Source organism: Phalacrocorax carbo, chromosome 4 (assembly GCF_963921805.1).
Source record: "Phalacrocorax carbo chromosome 4, bPhaCar2.1, whole genome shotgun sequence".
NCBI classification, from domain to species: Eukaryota; Metazoa; Chordata; class Aves; order Suliformes; family Phalacrocoracidae; genus Phalacrocorax; species Phalacrocorax carbo.
The window spans coordinates 25,600,238-25,622,851 of record NC_087516.1 but is presented as its reverse complement, the minus strand read 5'-3'; the positions used below and the strand labels follow the sequence as shown (position 1 = coordinate 25,622,851).

At 41.3% G+C, this 22,614-nt stretch overlaps 1 protein-coding gene across 5 annotated transcripts in view; it reads right to left on the bottom strand.

Annotated features, from left to right (window-relative positions):
- Positions 1 to 22,614, bottom strand: part of TBC1D1 (TBC1 domain family member 1) — a 115,819-nt gene that overhangs the window by 67,924 nt on the left and 25,281 nt on the right. Inside the window, exon 1 of one of the 5 annotated variants that reach the window (XM_064449284.1) lies at positions 16,233 to 16,507. The exons of the other annotated variants lie outside the window; for them this stretch is intronic. Within the exon in view, the coding sequence (XP_064305354.1) occupies positions 16,233 to 16,262 (30 nt within the window). The 5' untranslated portion in view covers positions 16,263 to 16,507. Of the gene's footprint in view, positions 1 to 16,232; positions 16,508 to 22,614 lie in introns of those variants that run through there. 5 annotated transcript variants of the gene reach the window in all.

Here is a 22,614-nt window from a genome sequence, read left to right as displayed (position 1 = left end):
AAGAACATCAGCCCTCACCCAGACCAACTGTGGAACTGTCTCAGTCAGGGCTAAGCTCCCCCAGCACCACCCATGCTGATGACTACAAGGAGAGTTTCCAGCAGTGCAGGTGCTGCAAGGGTTAGAGCTGAGCTGAAGTCCAGACAAGACATTAAGGATCCATCACAGATGCACAGCTATTAAATTTTACTTCTTCAATGTATTTTGTTATAAAACATCTTGGACACTGACAAAATTGCTGTGCAGCAGTGGCTGGACTTCATGTACAGACAGTAGGTGAAGAACAACACTACACCCACCATACAGAGTGATTTTGCAGTAGTTAAACTTCATGTTTGAGGAGACCTAGCAGGCCTGTTGATGAAAACCAAGTGGAGCATTTATTTATTTATTTTCACACATGCTAAGGCTTGAATTACATCATTTATAAGTAACCCCTGGCTTCTGTGCTACACTTACTGAAAAACACTGACTCCGCTGTTCCTGCTTATTAACCTAGAAAAATTCACAGCCTGTTAGTATAATTTTATTACTTCTGATCAGACAATTATGCAGTATTGCTCTAGCAGAAGCAGCAAATCACCACCTCACTTTCCTGTGACCCTTACATATGTTAAACATTAATCTCTTTTTGTTAGTAAAGACAACATTCCATGATGAATGAGAAGAAAACCCAAAATACATATTTCTCTGGAACTGTTCTTGGCCTGATCAAGATTTGTGCTCTTTTTATCTCCTTGCACCTTTCTAGTCCTTTTATGCAAGTATCTAGAAACAAAGAATCCACTCACTCCTGTGTGTCCTCTGACCCTGGTTTTCTCAGCAAACAGACTTGGATGCTGAATACATGAAGATCAAGTAAATGTTTTTTTTAAAAAAAGAAAAAATCTGTGGAACGTAAATAAATAAATATATTTATAATTGTTTCAAATTATTAAAATAAACAATGTAGGTTCTATCCTGGCAAATGTTTATTAACCACAGCTGAATTTTTCCAGATGAAGAAGCATGCCACCGGGCAAACAGTAACCACAACTCTTGCAAACCTCCAGCAATTAAGAAAGATGCAAACTTAATTAGGTTTTATGGCTCTTCAATTTGTATCAAAAAGCAGCAAGGATCAAGTTGCTCCTGAATTAAGTTAATGTTGCTTGGAGTTTTTTAAAGGTTGTTGGGATCTTTCTGTACATAAGAAAAAGTCTTTTTTACTGTAAGGGTGGCCACATGCTGGCACAGGTGGCCCAGAGGGGCTGCAGAATCTCCATCCTTGTATGTAAGCAAACTTTAACTGGACACGGCTGTGACCAACCTGCTCTAGGTGTCCCTGCCTTTAGCAGGGGGCTGAACTAGGTAACCTCCAGAGGTCCCATCCCATCTCAGCCTGGAGACTTAGATACCAACATCTCCTATCCAGACCTACAGGTAACTGCGTCTACTAATCTGAACTTGCTAAGATGATGGGGGAGGAATGCTGCACACATGTAGGTTCCTTCCTGCTGCACAAATTCTCTTTTCTAGCATACTTCTATTCTTAAACGTTTTCTGACTTGTTTCTCTGTATAAATATGTAAGTAGTGGATAAAGATCATTTATGTAATCAGAAAAACAACGGCCAATGACCTAAAATTATTTCCCTAAAACCAAAAAACTAAGTATAGAATGACAGTGTAAGCAACGATGGAACTTTACCAAACACAGAACATTACCTTCTCATCACTCACTCTGGGCCAAACAGGACTGGTGAACAGAAGACGTAACAGAAATGTATTAGGAAAAGTTTTTGCATTTAGAGTGTCTGAATTAGATACAGAAAAAGAAGATGTATTTATAACAGTTAAAATTAACACTTGCATTTTTAAAAGACTGCACAAAATCTTTGATTTCAGTAGTTTGATATGTACTAAAAAGCAGTTGGTCCATTTTCAGCACACCTCTGACAGTGCAGCCCCCCACATAAAACAAGGCAAAATTTCAAGCTAGATCCAACTTCAAACTTAGATGAGACACTGCAGGGCACATCTAGCTGAGTTCCAAGTAACCCCAATGACAGGGACACCACAACTTCTTCTCAACAGGAAACTTAGAGTTGCCAGAAAAAGACAGGCAAGATACAATCAGCTGAGATTTCTTTTGTGAAAAGTCCTGCCCACTAGTTTAACCAAAGAACAAACTAAAAACTTCTGGCACAAAACCACAGTCTTTAGTCTCTCACTGAAGTAAGAAGAGCTTTAAAAGTGACAGAATTTCCTTGTTCCTCAGCATTAGTCGAAATTCAAGGTAGAGGAGAGTAACAAACTTCTCAAGCTAATTTCCATTTCAGTGAAAGACTTTTTATATTCGGGTCCTACCTCAAGTGTCTTCACGTGGTTTTTTTTTTTTTTTCTATTATCTTGCTTGGAGACTGCTCTACAGCCTCCTACATCTCACCAACTTTTTCCAGTCATTAACTTCAATTCTCATTTTCCAAATTTTTACCCCTTGACTCCTAATCAACAGTTCTATGAAGTACTTCAATTATTAGCTTTCTTCCTTTGCTATTTGTTGACTTTTATTCTTCCCATAAAGCCACTTTCAAACCAATATTTAATTCAAGAAGAGATGCAGAAAGTTTATAGTTCCTCCTGTCCCTGGATGATGACCATTTACAAGCTCCTGTCAGTTCACTCTGGTTTTTCATACATAACAAGTGCACCAAGAGTAGAGCCAAAGTGAGATTCTTACCACTGGCTCTGTAAGTAATTAAGATTGATGGGTGAATGGAGAGACAGCTCACCTTCGCTCCATTACTTCATGCCTCAACACACATGATCCAAGACTTCGCTGCTGTATCCTCACAGCTCATAAAACAACTATGAACCACACCATTCCCAGCAGCTTCGCTATCTGCATGTGTCAGTCTAGCTCATTTCTCTCTACAGTACCTAAAATGCACTAGGTGTCTCATTTAACCAGAGAACTTGTGGATATCTTTTAAGAAAGGAGAACAAGTCAGAGCAAAACCAGTGGGCTGGGAGGGGTGGCCAGGCTAGCAGCCAGTGGGGCTAACCACACTGCAGGTGTGCTGCTCAGGAAGGACTGTAAAACCAGACCTGCAAAGGAAGACAGAGATGTCATTTCAACCTCGATAAGGGGAAGCTCAATGGCTGAATATCGTCGCAGACCTACGAAAGGAAAAGCAGTCATACACATGTCTACTTGCAGGCGGTGTTTGCTTAGTTAGGTTTGAATGGGCATTATACAGAGAGTGGAATACGTGAGGGTCACAAGGCTAAGACTCAAATTTTGCAGGGATGTACGTAAGAAGCTGATGATCAAGAGTGTACTAATATTCAAAGGATATTCAGTGTGGGGCAGGAGAGTGTCATGTGTTTAAATCCAGTTCTTCTTGACTTGGAGCATGGTGCATCGGTGACAGTAGTGTCCTCGGAGGCAACTTTGACACTAAGCACCAATAGCAGAGCTCTATGGAGCCAACACGTACTCCTACAGTTTACAAGTTATCATAAAAAGCCGTAAAGGTGACTAGACTTCCCACGTACAGTGCGCGTTGCCTCCAGAAGATTGCCAAGTAATGCAGACTGATGACACAAGTACTGTATGCCACCTTCACAGCATCACATTCTTTTTAATATTAGAGACAAATCTCAGCTCGAGAACCTTCCTCATGACTCCTCAGCTAGACGGAAAAGGTTACACTTTTTGCAGTCACGTGAATTGGAGCACTCCATGCAATTTAAAGAGGAACAAAAAGGCTTTCTTTCCTTTCTGAAAAAAAACAGTATTTGCAGAATCTGTTTATAGATTATTGTAAACAAGATCAGAAATAGAACATAATTGTACTCTGTGTTCTAGTGAAGTTGGACTGCTCTATTTTGTGGTGATGCTTCCTTCCCAAGAGAGATGCATCATGTTGCCGATACACTTAAAGATTTTCTTTCACAGCTCTCAAGACATACCCTACTTGAAGCCCAAAATACAAAAAAACTTAGCTACTCTCCATAAAGGAACTGCCACATCCCACACTGCTGCTTACTTTTAGACCCCTCCCCATGAAAATGCATGATCTAAAACCAAACTGCAGCTAATCGAAGGCCTCTGCAGGCTTTTGGTGCAGCTCTGAATGCAGTGGCACCTGACCAGCTCTGAAGGGGGTATTCCTACAAAATCTACTTTTGGGAAGCCTATTAGTATATTCTGCTCTATACCTGGAGGGCTTATCATATAGTGTTCATTAATTCATTTTTCCCTAGGACCCTTCTATCCTAGCAATACAAACTAATTCTTTTCATCTTGTACTGCTTCATCAGCTCCTCCATTCAGTACCATAAACTTTTAAGCAACAAATGTGAAATAAAGTCAACAGAGATTTCAAAAGTGCATTAACATCTTCACAGTGTTATCTTCTCCATCTCATACTGTTTCAAAGTTTTCTTTTCACACAATTTCACAAATGAAAACAGCACTTGAAGACATAACAGTGGTTGCTGGTCATACCTACGGGATTCCTGGCTCACATTTTACAAGGTAACTATCAAACAAGGAGGCAATAACTGTTGTAAAGTAACAGCTAGAAACATCTGTGCTCATTCATTATCAACAGATTAAAACCTTTATTTTTTTTGGTGGGAGGTGGCATGGATTGCAAACAGCTCCCTTCACCGAGTTGAGACAGGCCTGGGGCCAAACTGGAGGATAGGGGTGGGAAACAGGAGGAATTCTGTTCTTATGTAATTATAAATGGAAAAAGACAGCAATGGTATTTAAAAATTTTCAGGACAAGGGGGTTTTTGTTGAGTTGGGCATGGTGGTGGGAGTTGTTTATTGTTGGGGTTGGTTTTTTTGGTTTGTGGTTTTTGGGTTTTTTGTTTGTTTTTTTAAACTGAAAGGCAATAATGGGATTTAAACCAGGAAATGAGTTATTACAATAGGCGACAGGCTCTCTCCAGGTCTCCTTTGCTCTCCGGTTTCTGTCACAGTTATCAAAATTGGTACAACTGGCAAAATAGTGGCCAGCTAAACAGACAGAAGTAAATGTAACTTCTTTTCAAATTATTAAAGCCTCAAATCGTTCTGTCCTTTTTAGCAACATCCAACTCCACACAAGAAGGGAGGAAAACTCCAGTTGTGATGCTTCAGCTTTTTCCAGCATTCTGACTGGTATAAAATGCAGGTGAACTGATTTGCTCATGGATGAGCACATATTTGCCACTTTGTCATGCAGCAGTAGATTTCAGCTGGCTCAGGTCAACTCACAAAAGAACAGGATGAGAAAAGTAATGGTTAAACATTCCATGAAAACTACCTTGACTTCCACTTAAGAAAAGCAGCTAAAATTTAGTTCACCAGTTTTATTCCTTTTTAGATGTAAAACAAATAGTTATTAATGTCATGGGGCTTTTCAGATTATGGTGGGATTTTTTGTAAGGTATGTTTTCTAGTGATGGCTTCTCATCAAAAGGTATAATGGGATTATTCAAACTTGTCAATTAACTTCATACTTCCACAAAATCCACACCTGTGGTTGATACTAGTTGTTTTGTACTCATTTTTTTCTAATACACGTTGTAATCCACCCAAAATATCAATGTATTTACTTATGAAAATTAACTTCCTTTGAAAACAAGGTGTTTGCCCACCTTTGATTCCTAAAGGAATGGTTGCCTTAGGATTATCTACAGATTTTACAGTACTGGTTAATTACAGACAAAGTACAGGTTAATTACTGGTTAAATACAGACAAAGGTTAAATTAAAGTTTAATAAATTTAAAGTTTAACGCTACTGATTTTTATAAGGCATTCCTAATGTACAGTGCATTCGATGTAACAGAAGAGAAGGAAGAACAATACAAAGATTACACCTAAATTGCCCTCAACTTCTAGCAAGACCCTTATTATATAAGTAGCATATAGGGAAATTGCTAAAAACCTACAGAATTAGACTGTATTTTGAAATGAACGACTCACAGAAAGCTTACTGATGTGCCATGATTCACTAAGGAACTATTTGCACTAGAACATTTATCATGTAATTTGAATGAAAACCAGTCAGCTTTTTGTGAAGAAATTTAGCTACAACAGGATAGATCATGTTTTAACTCTCTTGGAAATAGTTATCAAAAACAGTCCAAAACACACTGATTTCCTAAGGATATCTTGCATTTACTGGAAGCTATCAATGCAATGTTGTTGGGAACAAAGGGAAGATCAAGCTGTTTACTCAACATCCCCTCCATTAACATATAGTCAGATCACATTATGGAATTTTGCCAATTTTTCCTCTAAAGGATCATTCTCCTAAAGGGTCAGTCCTTCCAACGATAGACAAATTAGACCCTGCTTCTCTCCTATTAAAATATAAAGCTCTCAAAAATTTACAGTAGGTGAAAAGTTCAATTTTTCATATTCTGTTCTTCCTCTCGGATTTGGCAAAAACCTTGAAAGAAAAAAGAAAGAGGTTGGAAAAGATGCTTTTGTAGAGTGGTCATTCCGTAAATCCTTATATCAGGTGCCTCTGAAAGGTCTCTCTGTAAGAGACCCAGTATGTCTGCCCTAAGTACATCCTAGAAAAGTGAAGAGAGAAAGGAAAAACAGATGGGATAGTAGATATCTGAAAAAGTTAGTTAATGATGTATTCAGAGGAAGATGACCAGTGTGGAAAACATGTCGTTCACTCACAGACTGCCTGCTGACCAAAATTATCATGTTTATGTCCTGTACCAAATTCACTACAGACCTACAATGGCAGATCTCTAGATCTGCAGCCTGTGCCAATAACTATTTTAGTCATCTCAGTTGAATACTACTACCTGGCCTATGCAAGCACTGCTAACTGATCTCAGATGCAAAGCTCATTGGGGAAAACCCTGGTAACTAAAGAGCAACAGCTGAAATTCATCTTTCTGTTACTTCACCATTAGCCATACTATAGTATTATCAACAATTCACTAAAGCTGCAGTCAGATCATTTACCTCCATCGTCTGGTTTATTTAAATAAATGCCATAATAACAGCAACCAGTATCCAACTCCTACATGATGCCTGTGAGGACTTTGGAAATACTAATGATGCAATTAATTAACAACAAAAGAAGTTCAGGGAACTTAATTAATTTGAGTGTCAGTCTCAAAATTCTTCTTACTCCTACATAAGAAAGCAATCCAGGAAAAAAAAATAAAATCACAGCATGGAAAAGACACAGCGCCAGGCACTGAAAATGGAAAATATTCTCAAGATATTTGCTAAAATAGTAATGATGCTCTTCTATCACTACAGTCAGAGCAAACTAGCTGTCCTGATGGGAAACAGAAAATTAGAAATCATCAAACAGACTTAGCCCCTGTGTCTTTCCAAACAAAGTGTCTGCATGATAGCGCAATACATGGAGACCTGTAATCAATAGAAAAAGATACCGGTAAGAGTGTATATAAAGACTTTCAATAATACATGCTGGCCCATGATCATGAGTGTTTCTGGAGTTCTCACCATTTGTCTGTATTACCACTTAACAAATATCAAATTTGATCCACATCATACTTTATTCAGCTAGAAATCATAACAATACACACAAAATTTCAAATTCTGTTTTCTTTTCAGGGTTATGAAATTACTATTTTAAGCCTACCCAGTCTCTTCCAACAGTAAATTTTCCATTATTCCTTTTTGTTCTTCCACTCTCCTCCACAAGCTAAGATTAGGTTTCTTTAGAATATGGTAAATCAGACAGACAACTACCAAACACTGAATTGCAGCTAAGCTGGACAGTTCATTCTGTCACACCCTTCTAAGAGTGACTGAATTCTGACCTTCACAGTATTTCTAAAGTGTTCTATATTGAAACAGTTACTCGCCCAGGAAACCCAGAAGGGAGTGGCAGGTATTGAACATTTCTAAAACACAAATGCCACAGACTTCCAGGATCTCCATGAGAAGCTGGAGGGGGTTACAAGGACGATGCTCTATGAGATACACAGACTAGCTGAAGGAAAGCAGTAAGAAGGGAAGGAAAAAAATATTTGAAGGAAAGACTCATCTTAATGCCAACTTCTTCCCCCTCCCCCCCAAATTATCTCAGCACTAGGGACTGCTGCTATTTCAGCCACACCTAATATACAAGTGGACTGTAGGCCTTTTTGTGAGTTTTGTTCATTTGGTTTTTTTTTTTAAACATATGTGAAAGCATTATCGAACCTCTAGAAGTACCAGAGAAAAATGCTGCCTGAATTACAACAGTGTACAATAAATAGTTTTGTATACAATTCTGCACTTTATAAACAAAACATAGCACCAGTTCCATTAACTGCGTTCACATCTAAAAGAATATTTTTCTTAAGACTACAGAAGTCAGCCTCTGATGACTGTATGTCAAACAGAAGTGTCAATCGCTTCCACAGAATGACAAATCCTACAAGTTATATTCCAGCAAGACCTACCCAAAATGTGAAATTCCAGCACATATTTTTCATTTAGGTTCTGGGTAACTACCACCAGAGTTTTAAAGACAGGCCTCTTGTACACAATCGTCTAAAATTCCAAAGCACTTCTACAAGTCTCCTTTTCCATGGCTTGCATTTGAGGAGATTGGAAGCTGTAAAAAGGTCCAAAGAAACAAGACCAGCATGAAACATTTAGTGTTAACCATCCAAATTTCCATGACAAGGGCTTTGGTGAGCTCACCTCATTGGTACTATAGCAGTAGACCAACCCAGTAGATGTAGAGAGGGAACTGTTATGATCTAATAGAAGGAAGATATTTGGTTACAGAGTTCCTTGAAATAAACACACAATCTCCCCAGAACACTTGGTTGAAAAAGAGGCTGTTTAGTTTAGCTTTGCCATTTTCAGTAGCTGGGAATGTGCCTGTGTAACTATGCACAAGCAGTCTCTTCTCCCCAAACCTGCAATTTCACATGATACTTCTACCTGAAAATCCTGTTTGGTTACTGCATAGCAAAAGTTCCCCCTGGAAAAAAATAACCCCAACATGTATTTTTGGTTACAGCAATGATGATGTAAAGGCAGAAGGAGAAGGAGAAGCATTCATGTGTCCAACGCTGTCTACTTTCCAGTTGGGAAGAAGCTTCCAGATATTTCAGCCAAGGTGAATTTTTGTTTTGTCAACATGTGTGTTTATATGCACACTGCCCTGAGAAAGGAAGGAAATACATGTTTTCACTCTCCCTTCACAGTGCTTTGGTTAGTGACAGACAAAAATCTAGCTCACAGAAACTCTGGACAACCTCTTCAGGCCTGAAATTCTCACAAAGCAGTAGCCAAAACATCAACATCCCAATACAACAGAAATTCTCCGATGGGCCCCATTCCTTGCATCAGGGCCATCTACTGGAAAGCCGTGGGTATGCTGTTTGTCCATCTTCTCTAACTGGACTCTCAAGTATTATATAGGTGTGGCTACTTCACTATTTTAATATGGACCAGGAATGTGTTTGAGTGTGGATTCTCCCAATCCACTTCTGTGCAACAGACCGCATTACGGAGCTGTCTCAAAGTGCCTGAACTGACATCCATTTGAATAGAACTAAACCTTCATTTTGTGACACATTTCACTGCAAACACACATTCGGTTCACAGCACCAAAATTAGGGCTAATCCAAAGTAAAGCCCACTTCCTTGAATCAGGCACACAACCTGTCCTCAGCAGCAGCAGTTTCCCTTGAACTATCTGTCACTGTATGCTACTTACTAACATAGATGCAACCTACAGGTGATTTCATCCAGGCTAATAACTGCAGCTTTCACACTCCTGGCCAGCTGATCTGTGAATGCCAGCCTCTCCTTTCAGGAACTTGCAGACAGAAGAGAAAAGAGGTATCAGAAACCCAGCTGTTACTCTCTAGTCCACTTCGACAGGGTGAAGGCCCCTGAACCTCCCTCTTGCTTCTCAGTAAGCAAGCCATGTTTTTCAGAAGATTTTACTTTAAATCTTTCCCATTAAAATTTAATATTTTATGCTTTAATTGCATAAATTGCATAGTTGCAGAAAAATTACTTGTTATTGTAAGTTGGATAAAATGCAAGAATAACTGAAAACAATTCAGATATCACCGAGTTATTTGTACTGAGTTGTAAAACCAATACACAGTGGCTAGTATCATTCCTTGTCTCAGCTTCTCCTCACTTAGTTCCAGCTGCTCTTCCCAGCTTTGCTGCCTTACCTCTCCATACAAATTAGTAAGCAAGCTCCTATTTGGGCATGCCTCTTGACATATTTTGTATATCTTTACTGATACGTAAAATACAAAACCAAGGCTGAGATTTTTTTTTCCTCAGTCATTGCTGTCCATGAGTATTTCAGCTTGAACAGTTAAGCTGCAAAGGCTTCTAATTAAAAAAATAAATTATAGCCAAACTGTAATTCAATTAAGTGCTTCTTTTGAAGACTTACTTGCTAAGTCACTTGTCAACCCCTGTACACCATACACACCCTTAGCTCCTTCAACTTTTAAACCATTTTACAAGATTAAGTATTTATTAGTTGGCACGATAAAAACATTCCAACATCCCCTAAAAGCAGAGGCTTCTCAGAAATGCTGCAGTTTCTACATTCATGATGATGGGAACTTACAAACTGGAATTGTTTTGCAGCTCTGTGAGCTGATCTCTGAAGAAAGAGGTGCTTTCCCCAACTTTTTCCTTAAAGATAGTTCTACTTGGGGAACCCAGAACCAAAGTGCTGCTTTTGTATTCTCAGAAACACCTCTAGTGGACATAAAAGACTGTTTCATTATAGTAGCCTTCCAAAAAAGCAGGCTATGATGTGAAACAGTATTGTAGATCATCCAATGTAAAGCAAATAAAGTTAAACCGCAGTGCCCGCAGTTTAAATGGCAAAAACCCATCTGTTCATCTCTGATGGGACCTGGTATTCTCCCTGATCCTATAGGATTTACTAATATTTTTGCTATTGGTTTAGCCTAAAACATGTTAACCACATGAAGACAGCTAATAGCACCAATTTCCAGAGAGTTCTTCAGCAAAGGAAAGCAAACCATTTTTGACTGGAGCCTGAAAGTTCTGTTTTGAATTGCAGAGGGCAGAGCCTGTACAAAACAGCAAGATCAGCTACCTCGTAGGGCTTGACTCGTTAAATCTGAAGGTCAAAATGAACCTGAGAGTAGATACTCATAAGAAATTAATTCAGAAAGGCATAAATGATTCAAGATAAAACCCTTGATAAGCTGCAATCTACATGGCCATGAATTTCAGTATTGAAAACCCTACTCCTTACCAAGCACCTGTAATGTACCTTACAGATGCAGATGACACTGCCCTACTACATCTGCCCAGCCACATAAAAGCTGTGTGAGCCACACTGTACTCTGGCACTCTCCCATCAAATTGGGGACGTCTAAGCAGAGCGGGTACAATTCAGGCCCGGCGTGCAGAAAAAGAAATGGAAGAATGAAGAATAAAAGCAAACAGCTCCAAAGGGAACGTAACTGCTGAGTAACAGAGGGGTTTCACCACAGGACTGACTTAATTTCAAATGCTGAGCGCATATTCCTCAGTCATCACCCAGATCCCCGCGGGGGAAGGTGGGGAGTGACTGGCATACAGAAAACAGCACATTTCAACTGCTCAGCATTTTGTGATAATCTGTGCTTATCTGAAAGCTGTCAACTGGTAACAACATTTTCTCCCCAAACAAAAACTGACCTGGAAACACACTGAGAAGCAACCTAGTGTCCTCTGACAAGGGCACTGTGTGAATTCGGGCACCAAAACCCAGCTCTGGCAGAAATCTGCACTTTCTTTTTGCTGCATTGCCAGCATTCAGCCTGAGACATAGCAAGGGTCTGTCCCTCCAGCCCCACCCGCAACCTCAGGGGCTTCAAGGAGATTCATCTACAAGCGATGCTGGGGCATTTGAGCCTTCCCTCCCCAATGATTCCCAATTCTTCCCTGATAATAGTTCTCTATTAATGCTCTGATTTTTGATACAGTATCCAAGTATTCAAATTCATTCATAAAAGGGTTACTGGGGGTAAAGGCACCAGCACTAACAAGGGTTGTACACCATAGGATACCACCACCATTTATTCACCTCCCCAAATAATTTACCACCTTAGAAGGAAGATGGCTTAAAAGTGAGACAGGCTTAATAAACTTCAAGGTTTTTTGGGCTTTAGACAGTGTTAAAATGCCTGGTTATGAGGGTTCCTTAAGAAATTAAAGACACCTGAAGGTGCTCAACTTTGCTGGAAGCTGTGAGGAATAAAAGAAAGAGGTGCGTCAGTACACCTGGAAGAAAACATCCTCATAAATGAGTGTCATATACCCTAAAACAGACCAGGAAAAGAGCCAAGATCACCCTTTCAGAACACACTTTAAAAAAAAGGAAGGGGAAAAAAAAAAAGAAAAAAGGGGGGGTAGGGGCTTCCAGGGCATCCTGATTTTCAGTCTCTCATTCCTTCTCATTCTTTTCCAGTAGGCAAATTAATTTCATTTGTAGCTTCTGACCTAAACTAAGAAGTGGATTGTTACTCCCACCCATTCTCCCCCAGAAGGCTACTAGGCACTCTATTATTTAGAAAATAGTAGAAATAACAGCAAAACGTCAGCAAGGTCAATCCGAACATGGCATATAAGTTTGTTAGGATTCCAAGAAAAAGAAGTGGCATTTCCAATATTATTATAATTACTACTTCAGTAATGTTTCATGGCACAAGCCAAGTAACCAAGCCTTGCTGCACTGAATAGCATTGAAAATTTCTTTTTTGATGTCTTGACAGCTTCCCAAATTGAAGAAAGCTTATAGGCAATTCTGACTCAGCAGTCCTTGGGAAAGACAAAACAAATCAGGAAAAAAACCAATAAACCGGTACTTCTTGCTTTGCTATTGGGAATATCAGAGCATCTATTGTGAATATGCCCTAAAATCTGATCTTCAGAGAAGAAGAAATCCAAACAACCAGCTTCTCAGTCCAAGGTCCAAGATTAGCCAAGCCAGCTGGGGACAGCTACATTGTAAACCCACCCTTTTCTGTCCGTGTTGGTGGCCCATTCTTGGACGTTCCTCAGGCTGCAGCAAGAAACCCTGCTGCTCTCAATTCCCCTCAGGAGGGAACTGGGAACATCCCCTTCCCACCTGCTGTCCTGCAGGTTGGAGGCAGCTGACCAGAGTTGATTGATCCATACCAGCAAAATCATTATAGAAGAAACCTTGATTTAAATAATGTAATCTTGCTTTGCATTTTACCTTAGTTATTTTCTTTACTGGTTCCTTGTTGGTTTCTAATCCTTTAGACAAAATAAGCTGAAGCTAAACACAGCTTTTATATTATATAGGGCACTTCTTTAACTAGAAAGACATACCATGTATAAATTGCTTAATTAGCAGAGAATCTCAGGGCACATTTACTCAAATTTTCTTTTTATACAACTTACTGTACTAAGAACTGTTTCTTATTTTCTATTTCTTCAGCAATCAATTCCCTTTCAACCTGCAATTCTGTGATTCTTTAATTCTGGTTTCTGCCAAGCTGCTTCTGAACAGAAACTTGCATTATAAAATGAAGTCAGCTGTAGACAGCTAACACGAAACTTGGGGGTTTTTGTGTTTGTTTTTTTTTTTTTTTTTTACTTAAACTAAAGCTGTATTAAATATTATGAAATGGAAATAAAATTAATCTTAACAACTATCACTGCACAATTATCTCCTCCTAATGAATTAATGGTGTGCAAGTACACCATAAATCAGTAAAAATTTGCATTTCTATCCATTTCTTATTTGCAGACTAAAAGCTTTGATATTTTGACTCTAAAATTATTCCTTTACTTTTAGTAAGTTATTGCAGTGAACTAAACTGAATATAGATTAAAATATCTCTGTGTATCTACAAAAGTGACTGTATTGGCTACCTACAACAGTGCAAAGTTAGCTTCCACTTTCAACAAACTATGTTTTAAGGTGCTTAGTTAATAAAGGTTTCCCTGAAGTCAGTTGTCTAACTTCATATAAAACGGTGCAGGAAAAACAGGTATAACTATTCTTTTTTTATTTAAATAACTTTAGGAGACTAAAACAAGTCAGTACTTAAGAATTCATTATCCACCGAGTCATCATTCAAGTGGTTTAGCCAGCATCCGTAGTGTCAATGTGGGCAACACCAACCCATGTAAGACTCAAGCAGGGCTTTACCCTCCAGCCCAGAACAGGCCCCACGTCCTGGCCTGGAAGCACCACAAAGCTCATCCCCAAGGAGCCTGCATGTAGGTAGGCGACAAACTGGGTAAAACAGCACATAAAAACATGTAATAAAGGCATCCTAAAAGGCAATGTTTATACAACCGCTAGGAACCAATTTTATAGCATATGGGAGTAAATTACTTCACTTCTGTGAGGGCCCGGGGACTTGCATAGTGGCACTAAGGACTTATGTTACTGGATGGTGGCGTTACTCATTTTTAAGTAATAAATACAGGGGGGCAGCTTTATTTTGAGAAGGGCAGTTTCCTCCCCACCATGTCCTGCAGTCATTCCCCGTCCTGGAATGGGCCACCATCTTGTAAAAACTGGAAAGGCTTGCATTTGTGTTGAAAGACTACAGCAGTAGTTCCTACATTTTTACTGATCAGATTTTGGCAGGCAGGAAAGCTTTCTCTGTTAACAAGCCTCACTTTATATTTCTAAACACACTGCTTTGCTTTCCCTCCCAAATTAGTGCTGATGATTAGCGGCCATTAAAAGAACAAAACTAAATACTTGCAAGGAACCAGCATTGCAATAATTAGTTCTGAAAGCCTAGAAAGTACTCCTGAAAGGAGAGTTAGAAGTGGTTTTCTGCAAGAGCTTCTGTTACTCTCTCTAAAAGTGCAGCCAAGTCTGTGTGCTACAAGTTCTGCCTCGTACCTCCTCCAAGACTAACTCCTCTCTGACTAGCTGCTTTGTCCAGCTGACAAGTGAACAACAAGGGGGAGAAAGAGGCCACCCCTTGGTGGCATCCCTGAAGTGTTTACTCAACAGCATCACTAATTTTTGACAGCAGCCACCTGTATAGGAGAGTGGCACATTTGTAAAAGTCAGCATAGAAATCAGCCAGTATCATTCCCTTGGATAACAGGGCAGATCAGGCCTTTCATCACACCCAAGACAACGTCACAGTGACAACAGGAGAGGGAACTACTTCAACAAGTACTCCACCTGGTAGCTCTTTAAACAGAGAGAAAAAAGCCATGTAGGAAAAAGAAAGGATACATTTCTATTTTTCAGGCCATGGCTAAAATCAAGCAGGGTCCTTTTAAGACAGAATATAGTACATTCTTCTGTCTGAGAATCTGAACTAAGGTAACAGTCACACATCAAGCACTTCCCTCTTACTATCTTCCCAGTTACTTAGGGAGAGTAATGCATAACAGTGATTAAGCAACTGACCATTTACACCTGGCAAAATAGAAGGGAGAACCATGTTCCAAGTGGTCTGCCTAGTAGGCTAGGCTAGGATGCCTGTTAAACTTCAAGATCAAGTCTTCTCCCCCAATAATCCCCAATTGTTGCCTGTCATACAGCTGTTTCACCCACTTATCATCTACACTTTCTACTGTGCCTCATGACAGAATATTATGTACAGCTCATTTTAAATTCAGAACGACTGCTACTTTGGAAAAAAAAATTTTAAACATCAGCTAAAACCTATATTCTAGATCTCTTGAATCATCCCTACTGCTTTTCACCCACATGTAGCTTTGCAGCTACAACAGAAAATTCTCCTGAAGCCCTAGACACATAGATGCAGAAAGCAGCACAACACACACATTATCATACTTAAACAAGTAAGTCTCCGATTAAAAGCTAACTTATTGCTCTTCATAAATCCAGAGTATGACAAAAACCAGGAAAAAAGTCCGGAACAGCGGGAGTGCTGTTACACATTATCCAGAGCCCACCAGGAGCGTTAGACTCGAGCAGGCAGTAAGACCACACCTTCCGTGCAGTTTTAATCACAGCTCTCCCCTTCCACAGATCCGCAGCGAGGCAGAACCGCCGGCCGGAACCACAGCTTCATTTTTCACCCCTCAACCCAAGCCACCAGTTGTATCAGCCTGCCTTTACTGCCGAGTGCTTCTCCTTTTCCCTGGCTGAACAATACCGGAGGACTCCGCTCCCTTCCCAGAGACGGTTGACTCGCCTTGAAATGAAACGCGAACATCTGCAAACTCTTAGGCTGGACTTTAGCAACCGAGAGCGGAGGCCGGCGGGCGCGGCGCCGCCTACCTTAGCCACCCAGCTGAACAATGGTGACATCCTACGGGCTCCGGGGCGGCGGCGGCCGGTGGCAGCGGCGATCCCCGGCTCCGGCCGCTCCTCTCCGCCTCCCGCCTGCCGCTCCCGCCGCCTTATGCGCGGGGAGGGGCGGCAAGGGGAGGGGACCCAGCCCGCTGGCCCGGCCTCAGAAAGTTTCTCGGGCGGCGGGACCGTGGGCTTGCCGCGCCCGGGAGGCCCCCAGCGGCGGCGCCGGCTGCTGCTGCGGGGCGGGAAGAGAAGGAGGGATGGGGACGGGAAGGGAAGGGAAAGGAAAGGAAAGGAAAGGAAAGAGAGGGGAGGGGAGGGCCGGGCCGGGCCGGGGCTGCGTCCCGCCTCCGCCGTGCTCCGCCCCCGCCGGGGTGCCCCGCACCGCGCTGCCGCCGCCCGGCCGGCCCCGGGAGGGCGGGAAGGGAGCGGGCTCGCCCCCCGGCTGCTAGCCCGAAAAGGCGGACAACAGCCCGCTGCCTCGCTGCGCTGCCCTTCCAGGTAATTCAGCGCAAAAGCCAGGATTCACAGCTCTTCAAAAAGAAACGTCCCACGCGGTCCGCACAACTTGCTGGGAACATGCTGGCATTGAAGACAGGCGTAATGTTAAAACATCAAGGAAAAATCACCCGTTTGAAACCACCATGAAATGTTACACTTCCTGTCAGGCTTGCCATTCACGTTAGCTAATGGCATTTGACATCACACACTACCAGCTCTACTTCCAGAAATAAGCTGTCAAAGAGTATTTAAAACCCAGTATGGCACAAGTCAATAGCATGCATGTTTCCAGCAGGTCAAGGGATGTTACCTGCCACCCAGAGAGGAAAGCTGTTCATCCCTGTTGTCGCTCTGGCTGGACTGCCTGCGAACACATGCCCCTACTCCGTGGCCGTAGGGCTGCCTGAAAACAACTCATTTTCAGGCCCTCAGTTTGGAGAAGGGCACAGAACTTGGATCTCCCAGGAAATAACCCACTGGGCTCAAAACAAAAAGCCCTTAATTTTCCATCACCTCATAGTAACAAAGTGAAGAACTAGATTTGCAAAATTGTAACAGGAAAGCATAGAGGCCTGTTCTGTACTTCTTCCCATTAAAATTCTGCTGCTCAAAGTTAGGTGTCAAAGTGCCAAATTCAGCTCTTCACTTCGCCCACAGACACTCTCACCGAGACAGCCACCCCACTGGGCGAGTGTCCTGCATGTGCTTGCACTCAGGGTTGAAGGAATAATCTCCAGGTTTAGAGCCGATGCTGTCCCACTCATCTGAGTTATGAAACATCCACTGGAGCACAAGAGTGACACCCACACACACAGGCCAGAGAGAAGCACAGCCAATCTCCCAGCTCACTGACGCAGCAAAGGGACTGTTTTGCCCCTGCCCCAGACTGCACGATCCTGCAGCCTTGGGTTTGGCTCACACAAAGCAAACGAGGCAACCACCTGTACCACCTCCTAAAGCTGCACTGGCGAGCACTGTAGTGTTAGCCGTGTGTGTGAGACAACGGGCCACGGTGGGCTCAGGGGGCAACACAAAAGCAGTTCTTCTCAGGTTGTACCTGTGGCATCCACAATACCTAAGCACAACACTTCTATCCACTTCCTCCTGAGGAACAGAGAATCACAAAACAAACCAGAATGCTGATGCAGAGCACTAACACCTACCCAGGAAAGGTGGCACGAAACAAAGGATTGCAGCAGTGAAGCATGATACCTGTCGTGGCCAATGCATCGCTGACAGTCTGAGAATGGAGGTATCCAACTGTGGTGGATGTGTGCGCTGGTGCACAGCTGTGCATGCCCAGCCCAGGCCCAGCCTGGCAGCACTGTGGCCCAGCTGAGCTGGCGGTGGTGGAATGGGGGAAATCTGCTGCTACTGGATGCTAGACTCTAGCTAAATACTAGTTTACCCATCTGTAAAATAAAATCTTGACCGGTTTTGTTTGCTTGCTCAAACACACGCATATAATCAGGGGAAGAGATTTGATGTGGGAATTTGAAATCCTTTTCTTGAGCAACATTTTCCAGGGAGCCACAAAATACTAACCAATATGAGCTAATAAACCAGCATGCAACTTACTTATGGTGACCTCCTCGTGGTTGGAGAGCCCAAAGCCTGCCTGGACCTGTTTTTTAATCAACTTTAAACCTACACTACAGTTTCAGGAATTAATACCATAACGAATACATTGCATGTTTTCTTAAAAGGAGAATAGAGATCCATTTTCTAATAGTTCTACAGGTTAAAGTAGAGGTGATTCACAATGATGCCCAATGGCTGATTCTGTCATTACAATAGTAGTCATAGGCAGTTTGATTACATGGGTGCTCTTAGACATAAGCCAAATAAATGACTAAATATGACCAGCACTCACTCTGGTGGTGGTCTCTAAAGGTTTACTGGCAAGATAGAGGAAAGAAATTTTCACTGCTGATACTGTTCACGACATAGAGTACATACATGAAGAAATGACACCTGTTATTAGGGCTTTAAACTACGCACCTAATAAGAACATTAGAAGTATTACCATTTGAAGTGTGGAACCGGGTCTGCTTTTATTTCATAGAGCAAGCGAGGGCAAAAGCAAGGCAGAATGTTCCTCGTTATGTGCTGCTTACAAGTTGTACAGTATATCCACTGTTTGGGTGATAGCATTAGAGCTCCATTTCTCTAATGCTGTGAACAATATTATTTCTAAAAAATTATTTCTTCCCTTTCTCTGAGGAGATGCTGGATATTTTCCAGCTCTCCCTTCCTGACTGGCACCCTTCCACAGTTTTAAACTAACAATGCACACATCTCCTCTGAGTCCGCATTAAATGCTGATGTCAATCAGGAGATCTGGCTTCTCGCCCTGGCTGCAACTGCCTCAAAGCACCATCCCCAATGTGTTACTTCACACTATTTAGCTTCTAAACCTGTTGCACATAATTTTTATAGTGATGTTCATATGATTTTAAAAGCACTGTGAAACCTTCCACATGCTTCTACTGGACTGGGAGGAAAGGTGGTCTTGTGGTGAAGACACTGAATTAGGAGACAGAGTAACAGCGAATGAATCCCAACTTCTGCTGTTAACATGACTTTCAGGCATGCTACTTCACTCGCGCTGCTTTAGTTCATCTGTTAAATGGAGGTGATATCTACCAGCCTTGAAGGAAGGAGCGGGCACTCTCGTTGGCATTTGGGAAACAGTTGGCAGCTAAGCTTAAGTGTTCAGTGATTGCTGATTAAGAGGTTAATAATGCATGAAATTCTTTAGTGTAAATGAAAAGGTCACTGTGTTGCTCACCTTCCAAAAAAGATAGATTTAGCAATGTATTAGAAACAATAATGACATTCATTTTTCAGGATGTTCAACTTTCTAAAAACAAAACCTCTGTATTTTCCTATTTTAAGTTTGGCTTGTGCAAATAACTGCCTCTCCAAAAATACTATATAACCATTTTGGGTAAATGGAAAAACTCAGGGCCAGGGAATGACATCTGTATTGCATAAACAGTAAGTAGCTCTTGATACCACCTTATCTAAGTGTATGATCTTTTAAAATCCAAAACAAAACCCTCATTCCTATGAACTGTTCCATGTTATCATGGAAAATATTAGCAAGATATTTGTGGCTGCTTTTGAAACAGTGGCAACTGAAATACTTCAAAGCCACAACTTAATGCTTACACCATCTGAAAGATGATTTTTCAGTTTTATAGGTGTCCTTCATAAATTTACACAAACACAAATACCCCCATCATTTCTCCTCCAACAAAGCTCTCTATTAAAAGAAACTGTTTGGAGATAAGGAGAGAGATGTGAGACATAAGGAAATATTAAGAAAAAAGGAGACTACAGTCAACATTTTAACTCAAAAGATTAGTATTTTCTTACTTGTTCTCCTCTGATTTCAGCTTTCTTTAGGTTTAATAGCTGTAAAGATTTTTGAGAGTCTCCACAATATGTCACCACTGAATGAAGTCTCACAAGAAGCTGAATTAAGGGTATAGCCACAACTGCTATATTAAGGGTATAGCCACAACCTGCGACCTGGCCTCTCCTGTTGCTTTTGTGTTAAATCTGGTGGTGGTTTTACAGCAGACCCCATTCCCTTCTGAAGCTTTTTCCTCTGAATTGCACTTAAACATGTTTCAGCAGCTATTCTTCTCATTAATTATGCCCTCTGCCCACATTCACTGTTAGAGGTTTTGTTTCTCTCTTCTTTCCCTGTACACATGAAGGTCTTTGTAAATTCAGCTGAAAAAATGCAAGAAAAGAATATGCCTACCAGTAATTACGAGTATCCGTTATTTAGCCTTTGTTTAAAAACATCCACAGTTTTTATCCTTTATTACTTAGTTTTCACTTTTCATTAGGATTTCCTTGAGTCTTGTCTTACCCCTTCCTATTAGCAAGCGAGATGGTTTCTCCTTTATCAGAGGAAAAAGAAAGTAACTACTATGAAAGTATTATTTGTCACATGAATTCAGAATGTAATAATATTTTGATTCTTAGATACAGCTGTATTAAAAGATTCCACAACAAAGGTGTCTATTTAAGGAAACCCCACACATTTATGGCACCTCCATATGAGGCAAGATGAGACAAATGCTTCACCTGGATCCACTGATGGAAGAGAGTAACGAAATTATCCGGATTTCATCCTATCCAAAGACTTGATCAAGCCTGTCTAGCTGGCTTCTGAAAAGAAACTGTGGTGAGGAGAAGTGTGAGCTTTGTTACTTCTTTTGGCTAAATTATAAGCAAACTCCTTTTTTCTCAATACAAAATAAACTAAAAGATTAATCACAAAACCAAACTACATTACCAAACAAGATCTACATCAGCCCCCTGATGAGAGGCAACAGCAAGACCTGCCAGCTAACCACTGAGCAGCAGTGGCTGTCCCCTTAACACAAAGTGCATAGGAGCTCACTGCCCTGAGCTGCACATCCACATGAAAGACGAAATCCAGCTCTCACCAAAGAAAATGAGATTATTTTCTTGGTGGTTTCCAGATACTCAGCAGAAACAGCAATGGCAATGTTTTGGATAATCTTCTTTGTACTGTTAGTGAGTTAAAAAGTGTAGGCTGAAGTGTTTTGGCTATCTGCTAACCAGTAGCAAATATTAAAAATGCAAGACATTGGGCCAGTGCCCAGAGATAACATGCAATTCACTTCCTGTGTGGCAGCCAGAAAAGAACAGTTCCTCAGCAGAGTGCTGGGCACTGAGTCAGCAGTGGAGCCCTTTCCAACCTCTCCTGTGGGTTTTAGCTTTTATACAATTGTCTTTTCAGCCACAAAATCTGTAACTGCTAAAATGCTTTGGTTCAAGTGATATTAGCATTCCATTCCCTCTCAGGAATGAAAAGCAATGTTGGTGATGGGTTATCTGTCCTCCTTCCTACCAGCAGTATCCATCCTCTCTCCAATAGATGTTAGAGCACAACAGGGTTACCATGTGCTGAGGCTCATTTAGGATTCTGGATCTCAGCAAGAGGATGGAGGGAAGGAGGGATCTGTGAAGGGAAAGATGATCCCACACTATGTAGGAGAAAAGCACAGAGCCCAAGGGTCATGTTGCTCAGCAGACAGTGGAATGAAGTCCTCCTTGGGCAAGTGTTGTCCTGCAGGCAAGGTTAGATCAACTAGAGTGAGGTCACGAGAGTATTAGATTATAAAATGCATCATGAGGTGTAAGTAGCTTTCCTAGTTGCTGCCATTATCCAAAGATTCTTCCCTGTGGGTCTGTTTTGGACAAAGAAGTGTTCAGATGTTCTCTTTCCCTTGAAAAGGTCTATCTAGAGTAAACGGATTGTTTTTTTATGCCCTATTATAAGGCAGTTCTGGGTGATAGCTGATGCCGAACTGACCAGTCAGACATCTCGACTAGAACAGATCATCTCTTAGCATTTGATTCAGAAAGTTCAGAGTAAAAAGGTTTTGGTGAAGTCCTTAATCAAACAAGTGACTGGAGAAAATACTACTCATGGAACATGGAACCCATTATCCTGCAGAGGACCTCTCTTTGCATGACGATGAATGTTACAGAGAATCTAAAACCAGGGTAAAGTAGCTTTACCTTCAACACCTGAAGTTGGCTACAGGAGGAGCAGCTGATAAAAAGACGCCTTTAGATGTACAGCATCTGACCAACAAACACGATGCATGCCAAAGGTACCTGCAAAATCCAGGTACAGAGGGAAAGCAACATTACAGAGAAAGAGAGGTAACCAAGGCTATACATACTCAGTGTAACAACAAACATAATCTAGCTTTAGGATGGTAGTGCCCATTCATAAACATTAAGGCCATCTGGTGCAAAATACTCGTCAGGACTGAAATCATCCTGGCACTTCAAACGCTTCCAAAAACAT